Here is a 21,005-nt window from a genome sequence, read left to right as displayed (position 1 = left end):
CCTCAACACCAGTCATCTTCTATTACATTATATCAGAATAAACCAAGTAGGATGGAAAACTGAAGTGGGAGCCTCTAAATCTACTTTGGGAATGTATGGTTGTTGCATCAGAAACTTTACAGAGGAGAAGTTCTCTGATTTGAGAAGGGTAGTCAAAGCATCAGGAGCAATAGTAAACAGGGACACAAACCTGGGACAGATTCAGAGAACAGGAAGCTGGGTGTGGTATAGGGGAAGGGAGGCAGGAGATGAGGCTATAGTCAGATTATGCAGGACCTTGGAGGACAGGTGAAGGAAGGTGAACTCATAGTGAAAGTTAGTACATGTCTATACTGAGAGATCTTTGAAGGTAATCAGGGGTTTGAGAAACCACTAGTAAACGTGGCACAGCAACTGGAATATGCTATGCTATGAATGATGTATTATGGAATTGAATGGAAAATCATACTGGGACTTCCTTGGTAGTCCAATGGTTAAGACTGTACTCCCAGTGCATGCGGCACAAGTTCGATCTCTGGTTGGGGAACTAAGAGTCCACACTCTGCCTGGTGTGACCAAATTAAAAAAAAAAAAATCTTAAGAATTTTTAAAACAAAACTGGGATTTCAAAGACATTTCCCATGTGCAGTAAGCTGCTCTTGGAAGCAGTAGGAAGTAGTCCACTCTCTGATGACTTTGAAGTGAAGTCACTCAATCGTTTCCAACTCTTTGCGACCCCATGGACTGTAGCCCACCAGGCTCCTCCGTCCATGGGATTCTCCAGGCAAGAATACTGGAGTGGGTTACCATTTCCTTCTCCAGGGGACCTTCCCGACCCAGGGATCGAACCCAGGTCTCCTGCATTGCGGGCAGACGCTTTTAGGGATAGATTAACAGATATAGGTGATGGGAAACCTCAGATCAAGCTCCACTGAAGGCTCTAGACAGGGACTGGCTGGGACTCAAAGATGAATAGGAACTATGTTTGGACAGCTCTCAGTCTAGGCTTTATGAAACCAATAATTCTGAGCAGGAGAAAAATAAAAAACCAGCTGAAGTTCCTCTCCTCTTTCCCATATCTTTGATATGTCCCTCTTTTATCTCATTCTTTTATTTTTTAAAAAATTTACGACACAGCAACGCTCACTTCCTGTGTGACCTTGGACAAGTTGCTTAACCTGTCTATGCCTCCACTTCTTAATTGGCGAAATGAGGATAATAATGTGACCACAAGGTCACAGTGAGTGCCATGAGAATTAAAAGAGAATTATTTACCAAGCTCTTAGAATCTGGAACAAAGTTCAGCACTGTTTAAGCATTAACAGTTTTATTATAACTACTACAACAGCCTTATTATAACAGTCTTATTACTACAACCAGTACAGCTACAGTGTTCTAGTTATCACCTTCCATAGGTCACCATCCATTCCTGAGGTCATTCGGTCATTCATGTTGGAGGCAGTGGGTAGGTCTGGGAGGAAAGTAGAGATGTATCAGTCCTTTAATCGTGCTTGTACTGACTTATGAACACTAGTTTGTCCAGCCACACCTGGAACATAGTAGGTGCTCAAAATACAAAGGTCTTCCCCGCAAGTTCTTTAAAGGCAGTAACCATACTCCCTCAGCTGTTCTTAATACTAAAACCGAGCACTCGGCGACGCACGCTTAGGGAAACCGAATTAACGAATGTGATAAATGACCGCAGGCAGAGAAACATTAACACCACAGGGCTGGCACAAATATAAAGTGCTGCAGAAAGACTGCTACCGGCTTTACGTGTGGACTGACCAGAGGAAAACTTGGGACCGCCAAAGACTAACACCGTGAGGACAAATGACTGCCCAAAGTTCAGGACGCTCCGCCCCCTCAGCGCAGGGCTGAACGCGGACCTTGGCGGCACGCCCCTCCAAGGCCCCGCCCCTCCGCCGGCTCACGTAACCGTGGGGGCGGGACGACGTCCTGCGCGGGCAGGGTCGGAGCGGCGGGGTGGTTTTAACTGGGCTGGCGAGAGCCATGGCCGGCTTGGTGGACTTTCAGGACGAGGAACAGGTGAAGTCCTTTCTGGAGAACATGGAAGTGGAGTGCAACTACCAGTGCTACCGCGAGAAGGACCCGGACGGTGAGCGCCGCCTGCAGGGCCTTAAGGACACGTGGGGGCTCCGGCCTCGGACGGAGACTGACGGGTCACGCGAGCGACCTCTGAGGGGATCTGGAAGGGGACGCGGGTGTCTGTGGGTCGCTGACTGCCGTGTGTGTGTGTGTGTGTGTGTGTGTGTGTGACGCGGGTGTCTGTGGGTCGCTGACTGCCGTGTGTGTGTGTGTGTGTGTGTGTGTGTGTGTGTGTGTTGGGAAGGGGCGGGTTGGGTTCCACGAGGGTGTGTGTGTGTGTGTGTGTGTGTGTGTTGGGAAGGGGCGGGTTGGGTTCCACGAGGGTGTGTGTGTGTGTGTGTGTGTGTGTGTGTGTGTTGGGAAGGGGCGGGTTGGGTTCCACGAGGGTGTGTGTGTGTGTGTGTGTGTGTGTGTGTGTGTGTGTGTTGGGAAGGGGCGGGTTGGGTTCCACGAGGACTTGCGGGGCACGCAGCGGGAGCATGCTCTGGCCGCACTGAGCCCGGAGGCCTGGCGAGAAGGAAGACAAGCGCTAGGGCATTTGGAGCAGAGAGAAAATGCTCTGTCCTCATGAAGCTTACGTTCTCGTGGAGGTTATTGGAAAATAAACCTAATAAATGAAGTAGTGTGTTAGAAGGTAGTAATTGCAGTGGGAAAAAGAACTGACTGAGAGATCTCAGCCGTTCAGGAGGGCAACTTTAAATTGAGTGGTCAGGGTGCATCATTGAGAAGGTAACATTTGAACAAAGTGTTGAAAAAAAGTAAGGGAGGTGCATGCCAGGCAGAGGTACATTCCAGGCAGAGGTAAGGGCCAGTGAAAAGGCCCCGAGGCATGAATGTGCCCCGTGTGTTCTGGGAACATTGAGTTGACTTCAGTTGTGAGTGGTGATGTCCAGAAGGGGCCATCCAGAGCAGCCAGTACCTTTGGGTGGTTTTCTTCTTAGTGCTTTTTCCCCCCGTTTATTTATTTATATGGCTGCACCTGGTCTTAGTTGTGGCATGCAAACTCTTAATTGTCACATCCGGAATCTAGTTCCTTGACCAAGGATCCAGCCTGGGCCCCCCTGCATTGGGAGCTCGGAGTCTTAGCCACTGGACCACCAGGGAAGTACCCATACTTTTAAAGAAAAAAAAAAGATATTGGCCCTGGCTTCTAATAGCTTGCACCCTTGCTCCAAGCTGGCCAACTACACAGAGTTGCTCTGAAGTAGGATGGCTTAAAAGAATCCATGAGGTGCAGAATGGTTGGGGAAGACTCCTGGAAGAGGTCAGGAAGAATCGGCTAGTAATGCTGATTAAATGGAGCAGAGGGAGTGAAGAAAATGCTCTTGGAGAAAATTGAAGTCAGAATGTAGTTAGAAATAAGATTGAGGAGGGTCCGACCTTGGGCCACAGTGTGTCAGATCTTGAATGCTGGGGTAAGCCATTTGAAAGCCTTTATTGTGTAGGCAGTGGAGAGCCATACATGTGTTTTTGTACCCTGGAGATACACTAAGCAGTGAAGGAAGGGTGGGTGGGCATATAAGAAGTGCAGGATGCTGCTCTCGAAGAGAGACTGAGAGGAGGCAGTTTCTATAGCTGGTTCTGTAGTACTCTTCAAAATCATCATTTCTCAGCCAGATTACTGAAGTAACTTTCTAACTTGACTCTTCATTTGCACCCTAACTCCCTTAAATGTATTCTCTACTCATAAACTGATACTTAAATTTTAATTTCGTTATGTTATTTACTAGATTTTCAGCTGACAGAATACATTTTTGTCATTATCAGTGTTGGAGTGGGTCCCCTCACACATGACTTCTTCCATATTCATCCAGATATATAAAAACATATTTATTAGAGTGACCTTTTAAAAATGCAGGTTGAATCATATCACTTCCCTTCATAAATCCTTCCAGTGGTTTGCCATTGACTTGGAATAAAATCCCAGTTTCTTCCTATCTAATGTAAGGCCCTCTGATTGGTCCCTGCCTTTTCCTCTTTTCCTGCCCCTCCTGGATCCAGCTACATTACACCTTATTTGTGTCAAGCTTATTAACTTAAGTCTTTTTATGTACTGTTCCTTGTGCCCGAGTCTTTCTGTCTCCTTCCCATTTCATTGTCTTTAAATAGCTAGATCATTCTTGTTATTCACATCTCAGCTCACACATTGAAGTCCTCAGTGGGGCCCTACCTGATTACCTGGTTTGTGTTAACCATTTCCCCCAAAATGCCCAACAAACTGTCATATCATCCTGTTTTATTTCACTGATGGTGTTTATTTAGGTTTGAATGCATCTTGTTAAGCTATTTATTTATTGTGTTTCCTCCTCTAGACTGTAACTTTTAGGAGGACAGGTGACTATATTCCCAGCAACTAAAGCAGTGTCTCGTATATTGTTGTAGATAGATGCTCAAATATTCACTGAATGAAAGTTAGCAAGAGATGAGTGTTATTGTGGGTGAAGAAAAGGTACGGAGGGGAGAGGTGTTAAGGAGAGGCTTGCTGAAAATAGAGACTACCTAACTCCTTTGGTAGCTGCAATTTCAACTCTTTCTTCATGTACCCAGCCTGGCCAAAGATTAAGGTATAGTCATCAAAGAACTGCTTCTTGCTGCCATGAAGACTGGCCTATTGACCCTTTTGGTTCTCCCTGTTTAAATGCTGAACTTCCTGAGAAGTTCCAAAGCTAGCAAACTTTCATCATTGAAGCCAGTGGATCTCTGGGCCTTGTTGACAGGGAATAGAAGGGCTGGTGAGTAGTAGAGCCAGTGTAGGGGCCAGGGTCTTCCCGGTTTATACATTGCTCAGTCCCAGGCTGAGGGCAGACAGTGCCATTTGTAGGAGTGGCTAAACATGCATTTTTTGTGGTGAAGTCACCTTGCCACACCTCAGGAGGACAGAGGCTTGTCCTAAATAAAAGGCACGTCCAGCCTAGCACACCTGGACCCTCCCCACTCCCCCAGACTTGAACCACAGCTTTTGCCGTTTCCTCACAGGTTGCTATCGGCTGGTGGACTATTTGGAAGGGATCCAGAAGAATTTTGATGAGGCTGCCAAGGTGTTGAAGTTCAACTGTGAAGAGAACAAACACAGTGATAGCTGCTACAAACTGGGGACCTATTATGTGACTGGGAAAGGTAAGGAGAGGCCTGCTTTCTTTGGTCCTTATCATCGACGGTAGTGGTGAGGCCACAGTGTGAGGCTCATACTGAGGTCTCTTTACAGATGGGTCTTCACGGGCATTGGGGAAGCATGCTGTAGGAAAATTTGGAGTCAAGAGTTCAGCAAAGTGCTGGAGGGAAGAGCATAGCCTTTCAAGTTAGGCAGACCTTGTATGTGCTAGCCATGTCCAACTTTGTGACCCCATGGACTGTAGCCCAGCAGGCTCCTCTGTCCATGGGATTTCCCAGGCAAGAATTTTGGAGCACGTTGCCATTTCCTTTTCCAGGGGATCTTCCTGACCCAGGGATCAAACTGACATCTCCTACATTGGCAGGCAGATTATTTTATCACTGAGCCACCTGGGGAATCCCTTAGGCAGACCTTCAGTTAAGTTTAGTCACTCAGTCCTGTCCGACTCTTTGCGACCCTGTGAATTGCAGCATGCCAGGCCTCCCTGTCCATCACCAACTCCCAGAGTTCACCCAAACTCATGTCCATCGAGTTGATGCTGCCATCCAGCCATCTTATCCTCTGTCATCCCTTTCTCCTGCCCCCAATCCCTCCCAGTATCAGGGTCTTTTCCAATGAGTCAACTCTTCGCATGAGGTGGCCAAAGTTTTGGAGTTTCAGCTTTAGCATCAGTCCTTCCAAAGAACACCCAGGACTGATCTCCTTTAGAATGGACTGGTTGGATCTCCTTGCAGTCCAAGGGACTCTCAAGAGTCTTCTCCAACACCACAGTTGAAAAGCATCAATTCTTCAGTGCTCAGCTTTCTTCACAGTCCAACTCTCACATCCACACATGACCACTGGAAAAACCATAGCTTTGACTAGACAGACCTTTGTTGGCAAAGTAATGTCTCTGCTTTTGAATATGCTGTCTAGGTTGGTCATAACTTTCCTTCCAAGGAGTAAGCGTCTTAATTTCATGGCTGCAGTCACCATCTGCAGTGATTTTTGGAGCCCCCCCAAAAATAACTCTATTGTTCTATTGTTTTCCTCTGTTTCTTTGCACTGATCACTGAGGAAGGCTTTCTTATCTCTCCTTGCTATTCTTTGGAACTCTGCATTCAGATGCTTATATCTTTCCTTTTCTCCTTTGCTTTTCGCTTCTCTTCTTTTCACAGCTATTAGTAAGGCCTCCCCAGACAGCCTTTTTGATTTTTGTATTTCTTTTCCATGGGGATGGTCTTGATCCCTGTCTCCTGTACAGTGTCATGAACCTCTGTCCATAGTTCATCAGGCACTCTATCTATCAGATCTAGTCCCTTAAATCTATTTCTCACTTCCACTGTATAATCATAAGGGATTTGATTTAGGTCATACCTGAATGGTCTAGTGGTTTTCCCTCCTTTCTTCAATTTAAGTCTGAATTTGGCAATAAGGAGTTCATGATCTGAGCCACAGTCAGCTCCCGGTCTTGTTTTTGCTGACTGTATAGAGCTTCTCCATCTTTGGCTGCAAAGAATATATCAATCTGATTTCGATGTTGACCATCTGGTGATGTCCATGTGTAGAGTCTTCTCTTGTGTTGTTCAAAGAGGGTGTTTGCTATGACCAGTGCGTTCTCTTGGCAAAACTCTTGCCCTAAAGCCTTTGCCCTGATTCATTCTGTACTCCAAGGCCAAATTTGCCTGTTACTCCAGGTGTTTCTTGACTTCCTACTTTTGCATTCCAGTCCCCTATAATGAAAAGGACATCTTTTTTGGGTGTTAGTTCTAAAAGGTCTTGTAGGTCTTCATAGAACTGTTCAACTTCAGCTTCTTCAGTGTTACTTGGTTGGGGCATAGGTTTGGATTACTGTGATATTGAATGGTTTGCCTTGGAAATGAACAGAGATCATTCTGTCATTTTTGAGATTGTATCCAAGTACTGCATTTTGGACTCTCTTGTTGACTATGATGGCTACTCCATTTCTTCTAAGGGATTCCTGCATGCAGTAGTAGATATAATGGTCATCTGAGTTAAATTCACCCATTCCAGTCCATTTTAGTTCGCTGATTCCTAGAATGTCGACGTTCACTCTTACCATCTCCTGTTGACCACGTCCAATTTGCCTTGATTCATGGACCTGACATTCCAGGTTCCTATGCAATATTGCTCTTTACAGCATCCTACCTTGCTTCTATCACCAGTCACATCCACAACTGGGTATTTTTTTTGCTTTGGCTCCATCCCTTCATTCTTTCTGGAGTTATTTCTCCACTGATCTCCAGTAGCATATTGGGCACCTACTGACCTGGGGAGTTCCTCTTTCAGTATCCTATCATTTTGCCTTTTCATACTATTCATGGGGTTCTCAAGGCAAGAATACTGAAGTGGTTTGCCTTTCCCTTCTCCAGTGGACCACATTCTGTCAGACCTCTCCACCATGACCTGCCCGTCTTGGGTGGCCCCACACGGCATGGCTTAGTTTCACTGAGTTAGACAAGGCTGTGGTCTGTGTTGTTAGATTGGCTAGTTTTCTGTGATTATGGTTTGTGTGTCTGCCCTCTAATGCCTCTCGCAAGTAAGACAGAGGCATTACTACTACTGTCTTACTTGGGTTTCTCTTACCCTGGACATGGGGTATCTCTTCAGGGCTGCTCCAGCAAAGTGCAGCCACTGCGCCTAACCTTGGACGAGGGGTATCTCCTCACCGCTGCCCCTCCTGACCTTGAACATGGAGTAGCTCCTCTTGGCCCTCCTGTGCCTGCACAGCCACTGCTCCTTGGACATGGGGTTGCAGACCTTAGGGAATGTTAACTCTGTAGTCACGTTAACTCTGTGTATCAGTTATATCACCTGTAAAATGGAGAAAAAACAATACTTTCTTCATAGGTCTTTGTGAAGATTAAATAGGGTAATGTAGGTAACGGTATCAGCATGTGCCTGGCACAGAAGAAGGGACTAGTAATCAATTCCTTTCCATCTGTCTCTTCTCCTCATGCCTTAATTACAGTTGATACTGAGTAGTGTTTACGTTGCATTGTGTTGCGTGCATGCTCATCATGTCCGACTCTTTATAGCCCCACAGGCTGTAGTCTACCAGGCTCCCCTGTCCATGTGATTTTTCGAGACAAGAATATTGGAGTGGGTTGCCGTTTCCTAATCTAAAGGATCTTCCCAACCCAGGGATTGAACTCACATCTCTTGTGTCTCCTGTATTGGCAGGCAGATTCTTTATTCTGTGCCTCCTAGGACTTACCTATTGCTAAATAACAAATTATCCAACAAACCTATTATTTCAGATAGTTTCTTTGGATCAGGAATTTGGGAGTGGTGAGCTGTGTGCCTCAGGGTCTCTCAATTAGGCTGCAGTCAAGACACTAGCCAGGAACTGGGCTGTAGTCTTTTGAAGGCTTGGCTGGAACTAGACTCTTCAGTCCTAAACTGGCTCACTCACTTGGCTGTGAAGGCTTCCATTCTTTGCCAGCTGTTGTCAGAGACCTTGGTTCTTTGTGACATGGATCTCTTCATGGGCTACTTGTATGTCCTCGTGACATGGCATTTGGCTTCCTCCAGAGTGAGTGATCCAAAAGAAGGAGCAAGATGGAATCCACGGTGTCTTTTATAACCTACTTTTGGAAGTCACATGGTTTTCATTCCTATCCCATTCTGCTTATTTGAAGTGAGTCAGTAAGTTTAGCCTGCACTAATTGGAGAGAACTAAAATTCTACCTCTTGAAAGGACTATCAAGAATTTATGGGCATATTTGAAAACCACCACAAGTTGGGAATATAACCTAAGACGGGCAGCTCTCTTTTTTGCTGACTAGTTCATGAGCTTTTTGAGGATGATATAATTCATTCATCGCTTGTTCCTTGTGCCCAGTGAAGCCTGGTTAGAAGGACGATCAGTGAAAGTTTGATGAAGAGGGAGCCTTTTTTAAATCTCTAGAACTTTGTGGACTATTTCTGCCTTCACATGTAACATATGGTCTGTGGTAGTCTCAAATTTGAAGAAAGTTTAGCATTAACAGGAATATAAAGTTCCCTTGCTTAAGCAGAGGGGCATTTCTTTAGCCCATTTTCATTAATTTATGATTTGTAAGTAATATATAGCTGCATTATTATTTTTTTTCAATCTGTGTGCCAACAGTAGCAGTTTAGTTAAATAATGTTACTTCCATAACTAGAATGTTATTTAACCCATTAAAAAAGAATGTTTCTAAATAGTTTTTGTTGATATCAGGAAGAGTTTATAATATAATATTCAGTGAAGAAAGCTGAACACAAAATTATGTGTGAACTCAGCTGTACAATATAGCATGGAAAAATAAAAATGTTCCTAGCTGTTAGTTTCTGAATATATCTCTTATGTTTATATCATAGTTTATTATATTTTTAATAAGGACTTTTATTGTTGTTCAGTCACTCAGTCATCTCTGACTCTTTGCGACCCCAGGGACTGCAGCACGCCAGGCTTCCCTGTCTTTCACTATCTCCCAGAGCTTGCTCAAACTCATGTCCATTGAGTCGGTGCTGCCACCCAACCATCTTGTCCTCTGTTGTCCCCTTCTCCTCCTGCCTTCAACCTTTCCCAGCATCAGGGTCTTTTCCAGTAAGTCAGCTTTTCGCAAAAAGTGGCCAAATTGTTGGAACTTCAGCATCAGCATCAGTCAGCCTCCAATGAATATTCAGGATTGATATCCTTTAGAACTGACTGGTTTGATCTCCTTGCAGTCCGAAGGACTCTCAAGAGTCTTCTCGAACACCACAGTCAAAAACATCAGTTCTTCAGCGTTCAGCCTTCTTTATGATCCAACTCCCACTTCCAGACATGACTACTGGAAAAACCATAGCTTTGACTAGATGGACCTTTGTCAGCAAAGTAATGTCTCTGCTTTTTAATAAGCTGTCTAGGTTGGTCATAGCTTCTCTTCCAAGGAGCAAGCGTCTTTTAATTTCATGGCTGCAGTCACCATCTGCAGTGATTTTGGAGCCCAAGAAGATAAAGTCTGTCACTGTTTCCATTGCTTCCCCATCTACTTCCCATGAAGTGATGGGACTGGATGCCATGATCTTTGTTTTTTGAATGTTGAGTTTTAAGCCAGCTTTTTCACTCTCCTCTTTTGCCTTCATAAAGAGGCTCTTTAGTTCTTCTTTGCTTTCTGCCATAGGGTGGTGTCATCTGCATATCTGAGGTTATTGATATTTCTAGCAATCTTGATTTCAGCTTGTGCTTCATCCAGTTTGGCATTTCACATGATGTACTCTGCATATGATTGTACTTCGTCTACATATGATTCGTCTGCCTGCCTGCATATGCTTCATCTTCATATGCTTGTGCTTCACCCAGTCTGGCATTTCGCGTGATGTACTCTGCACAAAGCAAAATGATTGTCTGAGGAGGCCTTACAGATAGCTGAGGAAAGAAAAGAAGCTAAAGGTAAAGGAGAAAAAGAAAGAGATACCCATTTGAATGCAGAGTTCCAAAGAATAGCAAGGAGAGATAAGAAAGCCTTCCTCAGAATATATTTTTCCATCCTTTCACTTTCAGTCTGTATGTGTCTTTAGGTCTGAAGTGGGTTTCTTGCAGACAGTGTATATATGGGTCTTGTTTTTGTATCCATTCAGCCAGTCTGTGTCTTTTGGTTGGAGCATTTAATCCATTTACATTTAAAGTAATTATTGATATATATGTTCCTATTGCCATTTTCTTAATTGTTTGGGGTTGATTTTGTAGATCTTTTTTCTTCTCTTGTATTTCTTGACTATATAAGTCCCTTTAACATTTGTTGTAAAGCTGGTTTGGTGGTACTGAATTCTCTTAACTTTTGCTTGTCTGAAAAGCTTTTTATTTCTCCATCAATTTTGAATGAGATCCTTGCTGGGTACAGTAATCTTGGTTGTAGATTTTCCCCTTTCAGTACTTTAAATATATCCTGCCATTCCCTTCTGGCCTGCAGAGTTTCTGTTGAAAGATCAGCTGTTAAACATATGGGGTTTCCCTTGTATGTTACTTGTTGCTTTTCCCTTGCTGCTTTTAATAGTCTTTCTTTGTGTTTAGTCTTTGTTAGTTTGATTAGTATGAGTCCTGGCATGTTTGTCCTTGGGTTTATCCTGTATGGGACTCTTCGCGCCTGTTGGACTTGATTGACTATTTCCTTTTCCATGTTGGGGAAATTTTCAACTCTAATCTCTTCAAAACTTTTCTCATACCCTTTCTCTTTCTCTTCTTCTTCTGGGACCTCTATAATTCAAATATTGGTACATTTGATATTGTCCCAGAGGTCTCTGAGACTATCCTCAGTTCTTTTCATTCCTTTACTTTTTTTCATTCTGCTCTTTAGAAGTTATTTCCACCATTTTATCTTCCAGCTCACTGATTCGTTTTTCTCCCTCAGATATTCTGCTATTGATTCCTTCTAGAGTATTTTTAATTTCAGTAATTGTGTTGTTTGTCTCTGCATGTTTATTCTTTGATTGTTCTAGGTCTTTGTTAATTGATTCTTGCGTTTTCTCCATTTTGTTTTCAAGGTTTTTGATCATCTTGACTGTCATTATTCTGAATTCTTTTTCAGGTAGTTTGCCTGTTTCCTTTCATTTATTTGGACTTCTGTGTTTCTAGTTTGTTCCTTCATTTATGTAGTATTTCTCTGCCTTTTCATTTTTTTTTTAAACTTACTGTTTGAGGTCTCCTTTTCCCAGGCTTCAAGGTTGAATTCTTTCTTCTTTTTGGTTTCTTTCCTCCTCAGGTTGGTCCAGAGGTTTGTGTAAGCTTCGTATAGGGTGAGATTTGTGCTGAGCTTTTTTTCCCTCTCTGATAGGCAAGGCTGTGTGAGGTGGTAATCCTGTCTGCTGATGATTAGGTTTGTATTTTTCTTTTTTTGTTTAGATGAACCATCCTGCACAGGGTGCTACTGGTGGTTGGGTGATGTCGGGTCTTGTATTCAAGTGGCTTCCTTTGTGTGAGTTCTCACTGTTTGATGCCTCCTGGGGAGAAGGATGGCACCCCACTCCAGTACTCTTGCCTGGAAAATTCCATGGGCGGAGGAGCCTGGTGGGCTGCAGGCCATGGGGTCACTAAGAGTCGAACACGACTGAGCAATTTCACTTTCACTTTTCACTTTCATGCACTGGAGAAGGAAATGCAACCCACTCCAGTGTTCTTGCCTGGAGAATCTCAGGGATGGGGGAGCCTGGTGGGCTGCCGTCCATGGGTTTGCACAGAGTTGGACATGACTGAAGTGACTTAGCAGCATTAGCAGCTGGATTAGTTCTCAGGTAGTCTAGGGTCTTGGAATCAGTGCTCCCACTCCAAAGGCTCAGAGCTTGATCTCTGGTCAGGAACGAAGATTCTACAGACGGTTATGGCATTAAATGAGATTAAAGCAGATATCCAGTAATCAGAAACCAAACAAATGGAAATTACAAAATCAGGCAAATAATAATTAAAATAATGGAATATACACGTATACATATACACTGCTGAGCAAAGTCAAAACAGTCCAACAAAAATAAAGTACAGTTGATTGACTTGGCGAACAAAGGAACAAATTTAACTAAAGCACAAACCGGAAAACAAAACTAAAGCAAGTGGGGAATAAAGCAATGAAAACAAAACTAACAAATATGTTGAGAGGAAAGGAAAGGAAAGAAAGAATAGATATGCAAAGTCAAAAAGAGATAGATAAAAAAGATTTATATACATTAAAGATTAACTGCAAGAGGAAAAGAACAGTAGGAAAAGCAAACAAAGGAATAAACTTAGAAAAAATAATAATAGGTTTAAAAAATTAAAATTAAAAAAAAAGAAAAAGACTCCACAGAACTGACTTCCCTGGTGGCTCAGATGGTAAAGCGTCTGTTTACAGTGCGGGAGACCTGGGTTCGATCCCTGGGTTGAGAAGTTCCCTGGAGAAGGAAAAGGCAACTCACTCCAGTACTCTTGCCTAGAAAATCCCATGGACAGAGGAGCTTTGGTGTCCATGGGGTCGCAAATAGTCGGACACAACTGAGCGATTTCACTTTCACTTTGAATGTAGAGGCAGAGGTTTATAACAACAATAATAAATGTGACAGAAAAATCTCAAAAGCTTAATTAGATTTCATAGTGCCAGAGGGGAAAAGGAAAGATATAAACATCTAAATGCATAGTTCCAAAGGCAAGGAGAGATAAGAAAGCCTTCCTCAGCGATCAGTGCAAAGAAGTAGAGGAAAACAACAGAATGGAAAAGACTAGAGATCTCTTCAAGAGAATTAGAGATACCAAGGGAACATTTCATGCAAAGATGGGCTTGATAAAGGACAGAAATGGTATGGACCTAACAGAAGCAAAATATATTAAGAAGAGGTGACAAGAATACACAGAAGAACTACATAAGAATATACAAAAAAGATCTTCATGACCAAGATAATCATGATGGTGTGATCACTCATCTAGAGCTAGACATCCTGGAATGTGAAGTCAAGTGGGTCTTAGGAAGCATCACTATGAACAAAGCTAGTGGAGGTGATGGAATTCCAGTTGAGCTGTTTCAGATCCTGAAAGATGATGCTGTGAAAGTGCTGCACTCAATATGCCAGCACATTTGGGAAACTCAGCAGTCGCCACAGAATTGGAAAAGGCCAGTTTTCATTCCAATCTGAAAGAAAGGCAATGCCAAAGAATGCTCAAACTACCACACAATTGCACTCATCTCACACACTAGTAAAGTAATGCTCAAACTTCTCCAAGCCAGGCTTCAGCAATACGTGAAACGTGAACTCCCAGATGTTCAGGCTGGTTTTAGAAAAGGCAGAGGAACCAAAAATCAAACTGCCAACATCCTCTGGATCATGGAAAAAGCAAGAGAGTTCCAGAAAAACATCTATTTCTGCTTTATTGACTATGCAAAAACCTTTGATCATGTGGATCACAATAAACTGGAAAATTCTGAAAGAGATGGGAATACCAGACCACCTGACCTGCCTCTTGAGAAACCTCTATGCAGGTCAGGAAGCAACAGTTAGAACTGGACATGGAACGACAGACTGGTTCCAAATAGGAAAAGGAGTACGTCAAGGCTGTATATTGTTACCCTGCTTATTTAACTTCTATGCAGAGTACATCATGAGAAACGCTGGACTGGAAGAGGCACAAGCTGGAATCAAGATTGCCGGGAGAAATGTCAATAACCTCAGACATGTAGATGACACCACCCTTATGGCAGAAAGTGAAGAGGAGCTAAAGAGCCTCTTGATGAAAGTGAAAGAGGAGAGTGAAAAAGTTGGCTTAAAGGTCAACATTCAGAAAACGACGATCATGGCATCCGGTCCCATCACTTCATGGGAAGTAGATTGGGAAACAGTGGAAGCAGGGTCAGACTATTTTTTTGGGCTCCAGAGTCACTGCAGGTGGTGATTGCAGCCATGAAATTAAAAGACGCTTACTCCTTAGAAGGAAAGTTATGACCAACCTAGATAGCATATTAAAAAGCAGAGACATTACTTTGCCAACAAAGGTCCGTCTAGTCAAGGCTATGGTTTTTCCAGTGGTCATGTATGGATGTGAGAGTTGGACTGTGAAGAAAGCTGAGTGCTGAAGAATTGATGCTTTTGAACTGTGGTATTAGAGAAGGCTGTTGAGAGTCCCTTGGTCTGCAAGGCGATCCAACCAGTCCGTTCTAAAGGAGATCAGTCCTGGGTGTTCTTTGGAAGGAATGATGCTAAAGCTGAAACTCCAGTACTTTGGCTACCTCATGTGAAGAGTAGACTCATTGGAAAAGACTCTGATGCTGGGAGGGATTGAGGGCAGGAGGAGACGGGGATGACAGAGGATGAGATGGCTGGATGGCATCACCGACTCGATGGACATGAGTTTGAGTAAACCCTGGGAGTTGATGGACAGGGAGGCCTGGCGTGCTGGGATTCATGGGGTTGCAAAGAGTCAAACACAACTGAGTGACTGAACTGAACTGAACTGACCACAGAGGGAGGAAAAAAGAAAAAGAATTTTAAATCCAAAGAATCTACAGAACAAGTCAAAGCATAAGATTAATAAATGTTTATCTTGAGTCACTATTGTCAGAGTCCTTTCCCTCGCTGGAAGTCACAGTCCACCTCACCTCTCTAGGATGCCTTCCAACACTGCGCTGATCTCTGGATCTGCTATGGGACAGCTCAGATTCTAATCTGGTCCTACTCCTGTGTGTTCTTGCCTCCAATGTCCACAGCTATCAGAACTAGTACATTTTCTTTTGTGGGACCTCTCAGTGCCTTTTATGTATTCCATAGACACAGAGTCTGCCAAGTTGATCGTGTGGATTTAATCTGCAGCTTGTACAGCTGATGGGAGGGTTTGGGGTGTTCTTCCTTATCCATACTGCTCCTGGGTTTCAACTGTGGTTTTATTTCCACCTCTGTATGTGGGTCATCCACTGGGATTTGCTCCTGAGGCTGCCCTGGAGGATTTGGGTTTGTACCTGTGAGGGCCAGGTGTGGAGGTTGGTACAGCTTTTTGGGTTGCAGGGGTTCTGGCAGCACCAAGTATTGAGGGGAGTTGGCAGCTAGGGCAGCAGGAAATACAGTGCTCTAGAAGGGTATGGCAACCAGTATTGGCCAATACGTTCCAGTATTTTTGCCTGGAGAACCCCCCTCTCTGACAGAGAAGCCCGGCAGGCCACAGTTTATAGGGTCTGAAAGAGTCAGACATAACTGAAGCAACCCTGCATGCATAGATGTAAGACTCTTTTTGCCTGTGGCAGCTTGCCCCAGTGGGAGTTGAGCGTGAAGGTGGTGCAGCTGCTTGGCTAGCGGGGACCCTGGCGGCACCAAGTGTGCAGGGACATGGACTGCCTCAGCTGCAGGAGTTATCACCTTATCAGAACTTTTTTCTGAGCCTCTTGTAGCTGGCGAACAGAAAGCCTCTTTGGCCAGTCTTTCTGCATAGCTCTGCCCATTCAGGTGCTTAGAGGACTCCCTTGCCTGGGGTCCTTCTCTGTTATTCCATGCATCAGGCACTTAAAGGGGCACCCTGGGTGGGGTCCTGCCCTGTAGTTCAGTGCATCAGGCGTTTGATCGGCCAGCCTCTCTATTGTTCAGCTGCAGATGCTGGCCTATGGAGAGAAGCTATGGTGATGGCTCCACCCTGCTATGTGTGACTCAACAGTATTCCATGCTTCCATGGCTGTCCATCTTTCCTCTACAGGCATATCCCACCACAGTCTCCTCCCTCACATCCTCTCAATCCATCTCTCCATAGTCAACAGCAGCCCTGCCCTGGGGTTGCTCCACAGTCCCTAAACTCCAGCTCCCAGCCTCTGTGCTTTCCAGGGGACCTGCATCCCTGTCTGGAGTATGTATGGCTATGGCAGGACTATCTTATTCTCATTCCATTTAGGCTGCCACAGATTAGCAGTTTCACTTTCAGCCTTAAATGTTTCATCTCTGGCTCAGACAAGTGACCCGATGTGGGGCTTGGACCCTTGCTTCAGTTTCCCCACCTGCCAAGGGCAGGTACAGTCGTACTGACACTCCAGTTTTCCCCCCATTCCTTCTCCTACCAAGTTTTGCATGGTTCTATATATTATTTTCCTCTGGTCAGGTACTCCTGTCCACTCTCAGCTGGTGTTCTGTATGCATTTCTGTGTCTGAAGGTGTATTCTTGATGTATCCGTGGAGAGATGTATTCCACATCCATCTACTCCTCCACCATCTTGTTCTTCCATGAGATTCTTAATTGTTTTCTCTCAAATTATTACACCCCTGTTGTCTTTCAGTTTAGCAAGTGGTGTCTCTCCCTACTGAGTAGCTCATGACCAGTTTGTCTTTCAAATCTATTGTCTCTTCTTTTCCTGCTGCTATATTTATTCAAGCTACCTTTCTTTCCTGCATCATTAATTCAGGTCTCTAATCATTTTTCCATAAAGCAACTGAAATGAACTTTTAAGGATATAAACCACGCGTTCCACAATATATATGAAGCAACTATTTTTAGACATTGGAAGATAACTCAGTGCAGTAGTGTGATCCCTGAGAAAAGGGGAACACACAGGATGAGCCCCAGGCTTTGGCTTTCTGCCTGGAGGTACTTTTCAGACTAGGCAGAAAGAGTAGATTATGGTATTCTTGCTGAATGGATGAGGCATAGGTCAGAGTTTCTGGCCACTGAGGCTGCTAGAGGATCAGGCCTCAGAAGGGTCAGGCTGATTCACCAGTGAATAGTTAACCTGCCAGAACAAAACTCAGCAGTCTTTGGTAAAAGGTGAGAGATTTATGTGATATGAAGAGAAACCAGAGTATAGTAGGTAAGGGAATACAACAAAACCCAGACTGAATAAAATATTATCTACAATGTCCAGGAATAAGGAATTACTAAAGAAAAAAAAAAAAACCAGTCAATAGAGACAGACCCAGATGTGACAGGAATGTTGGAATTAACAGTCAAAATATTTTTTAAAGAGGGAAATAAATGTGTTAAAGAATTTAAACAAAAGATGGACACAATGAATGAACAGATGGGCAATCGCATCAGAGAAACTGAAACTATTAAGAATCAAACTCCTATGATTGAAAAATATAATATTTGAAATGAAAAATTTACTGGATAGGCTTAACAACAAATAGAACACTTCAAAAGGAAATAAACAGTGAATCTGAAAGATCAGTGAACTTAGAGGATTGTAGATGTTCTCTTAAACTGAAGCACTGAGACAAAAAAAGCAGAAAAATCCCCCAACCCTCAGAGTCTCAACCTGTAGGGTTCAGTGTCCCTTAGTCTAACACAGCATGTATTGGAGCCCAGAAAGAAAATAGATTGGGACAGAAAAAAAAAATTGGAAGAAATAGTAGTATAAATTTTCTGGAGCCTCAGTTTTCTGCCTGCAGAGCTCAGGCTTCATTAACCTCTGTTTCCTATATCTCCCTGAGTTGAAATAACATCTCTAACAAAAAGTAGAAGGCAGGAGAAGAGAGGTGGGGAGAAGTAGGAGAATTCCCCTTTTATTCTTGTGAGTGAATACTGTCTGAAATTTGGTTAAAACAAAATAAAAATGGAATCCTCTGGCAGTCCAGTGGTTAGGACTCGGTGCTTCTGCTGCAAAGGCCACCATGAAACACCCTGCCACACCAGCCCCTTGCCCCTCCCAAAAACACCCGGTAACTTTAACCTTTAAATATTTTTAATTTATAACTCTAGGGCCTCATTTAGGAAATTTCTCTGTTGAAGAAATACTCATTTGAAGTTAGCAGTTTCTTCATTTTCACTTGTTTGTCTTAATAAATGCAAATAAAATCAAAGTTAAATTTTTTATTTACAAGTAGCATGTCTAATCTGGTTTTCCAAAGTGCAGTTGATCCTCAAACATCACAGGTTTGAATGATGCAGGTTCACTTCCATGTAGATTTTTTCAACAATAAATACAATAGTAATGCTTCGTGATTTCTGTCCCCTGTTGGTTTAGTCTGTGGGTGCACAGGAGCACATTTAGGGAAGGTTGCTGCTGCTGCTGCTACGTCACTTCAGTCATGTCCGACTCTGTGCGACCCCATAGACAGCAGCCCACCAGGCTCCCCCGTCCCTGGGACTGTTCTCAGATTTTTGGCTCATGGAGAGTGGGTGTCCCTCACAGCTTTCAAGAGTCAACTATACTTCTATCTAGCTGTCCATTCAGCCAGCCAACGTTTAATTCAAACACATACTATAAAGATGACTGGAATGGTGTTCTCTTCTTAATGATGTTTTTTTTCTAGGTGGTGTATTTGGGATGACTTCTTTAAAAACTAATGTTGAGATATGTTTCTCTTTTTTTTTAGGAATGAGGGATTTTGAGAATAGGGGATTTGAAATGTTCTGTTAAAACAAAACAAAAAAAACAAGAAGAAAAAAGCAGGCCCTGTCACTACCTCTGCTTAAAATGATCCATTAGCAGTTTTCCATTGCTCTGAGGTTAAAGTACAGGGTCCTTCAGAAGACCCATCAGACCCTGCGTGAGCTGGCCCCTGCCTGCCTCACCACCCTTCCTTAGTGGTTTCTGAGTTCTAGCACCTGGGCTCCTTTTCTCTTTGTATTCTGTTCCTGCTGCTGGAAACAGTTTTCTTTGCCATTTTTTCCCCACTCCATATTTTTCTTTTCATTCTTTTTTCCATTATTTCACAGCTCAAATGTCACTTCTTTGGAGAAACTTTCCTTTACCTCACCTCTCAGTTCAGAGCCTTGATCATTCTCAGCATCCTGTATTCTTTCTCCACATGCTTGTCACACTTAGAATCATACATTTACTTGTGTGGTGTTTAATGTCTGTTTTATTAGACCACAAAATTCACAAGGGCAGGGTCATTATCTTTTTATTCCTTAGAACCTAGCATAGTAATTGGCAATTAATATATATTCAGTATATATTTAAATTAACAAACATTTGGCGAAGTGCTTATAAGATGCCATGATCTTGCTCTTATCCCCAGAGGTAAATATCATTTACCAATAAGGACAAAGCTAAGGCTGAGAAACTAATCATTTTACACTTTTTACCTGTTTGGGCTTCCTTATAAGATACCATTTGAGCAGAAGATTCCATGGCTGAAAAAGCTGTAAGGTCTGTGTACTATAACAGGCCATAGTCTTTTCATGCTGCCTTAGCTCAAAGTATATAAACTTTATTTGGGAATTGCTTCCTGACTTTGACCTGAGACATTGAGGTTCTGTCCTGGCTTGGATTGACTTTTTTTCTTTCTTCCCAGGTGGACTATCCCAGGACCTGAAAGCTGCTTCCAGCTGCTTTCTGATGGCATGTGAGAAGCCAGGAAAGAAGTCCACTGAAGCATGCCACAATGTTGGTCTCCTGGCACATGATGGACAGGTCAATGAGGATGGCCAGCCCAATCTGGAGAGGGCCAGAGACTACTACACAAGGGCCTGTGATGGCAACTATGCTGCTAGCTGTTTCAACCTCAGTGCCATGTTCCTGCAGGGTGCCCCCAGCTTTCCCAAGGACATGGGCCTGGCATGCAAATACTCAATGAAAGCCTGTGACTTGGGCCATGTCTGGGCCTGTGCTAATGCCAGCCGCATGTACAAGCTTGGGGATGGTGTTGATAAGGACGAAGCCAAGGCTGAGGAACTAAAAAATCGGGCCCGGCAGCTGCACAAAGAACAGCAGAAAAATGTCCAGCCTTTAACATTTGGGTAGGGTGGCCCACCCTCCCGTGCTACAGACAGGTTGATGCTGGTACCTCCTATTTCTTATGGAGCCCTTGAAGGTCGACTTGCTGGAGAAGAAAGACTTGGTGTTTAAAATCAGTAACTGGGTGATATTAGCAATGGGTGATTACATAGATCCATTGCTCCCCAGTGTCACCTGCTCAGACGTAGTCTGAAATGTTTATTTTGGTCAATATTTGTTTATCTGTGTGATCCAAATTTATAAGATCTTGGTTCTCAAACTCTTTTCCTGTTCTGTGAAAAATAGCAAACTAGTGAGCCATAAAGATTGTGGGGGTGGGAAGGAGAGAGCAGGAAACTGGAAAAATTAGCCACAGGCCTGAAGGAATCACCATCATCACCATTATTTTAGTTGGGAGAGCTTACAAAATCAAAATATCTTGATTTACATAATAGCGGGTTTAAGGAGCTAAGAACAGTTAAATAGTTAGGCCTGCCACCTGCTGACTTCTGTAATCATTGGTGTGGGCTGCTTTTTTGTTTTTAGAGTCAGATTTTTCAATAAATTCAGAGACTGGGAGTTATGTGTGATGTAAAGATAAAGGTCATATGCTTCTGAGTTGCTCAAGAGGGTATAACAGAAAACATGGAGACATTCACATGTTAAAAATAACATCCTCAGGCCACTCATTTGGTACTGTTAATAAAGTA

General features: G+C 43.4%; 2 protein-coding genes across 2 annotated transcripts in view; one reads left to right on the top strand and one right to left on the bottom strand.

Moving 5' to 3' along the window:
* The window catches only part of SCP2 (sterol carrier protein 2), a 981,293-nt gene that overhangs the window by 381,067 nt on the left and 579,221 nt on the right, over positions 1-21,005 (bottom strand). The window lies entirely within an intron of this gene.
* On the top strand, positions 1,641-20,874 carry COA7 (cytochrome c oxidase assembly factor 7). Its single transcript, XM_069592071.1, has 3 exons — positions 1,641-2,098; positions 5,065-5,205; positions 19,874-20,874. Exons 1-3 carry the CDS (start codon positions 1,993-1,995, stop codon positions 20,320-20,322), a joined length of 696 nt encoding a protein of 231 aa, XP_069448172.1. The 5' UTR covers positions 1,641-1,992; the 3' UTR covers positions 20,323-20,874.

The sequence above is a fragment of the Ovis canadensis genome, chromosome 1 (genome assembly GCF_042477335.2).
Source record: "Ovis canadensis isolate MfBH-ARS-UI-01 breed Bighorn chromosome 1, ARS-UI_OviCan_v2, whole genome shotgun sequence".
Lineage (NCBI taxonomy): Eukaryota > Metazoa > Chordata > Mammalia > Artiodactyla > Bovidae > Ovis > Ovis canadensis.
Note: the sequence above shows the minus strand (reverse complement) of the source record. Positions and strands in the feature narration are given on the sequence as shown.

Bases quoted from the DNA above. Each gene is read 5' to 3' on its own strand.
- COA7 (XM_069592071.1), top strand. From the start codon at position 1,993: ATGGCCGGCTTGGTGGACTTTCAGGACGAGGAACAGGTGAAGTCCTTT. The intron at 2,099-5,064 runs GTGAGCGCCGCC...GTTTCCTCACAG, and splicing joins CCGCGAGAAGGACCCGGACG to GTTGCTATCGGCTGGTGGAC. The intron at 5,206-19,873 runs GTAAGGAGAGGC...CTTTCTTCCCAG, and splicing joins CTATTATGTGACTGGGAAAG to GTGGACTATCCCAGGACCTG.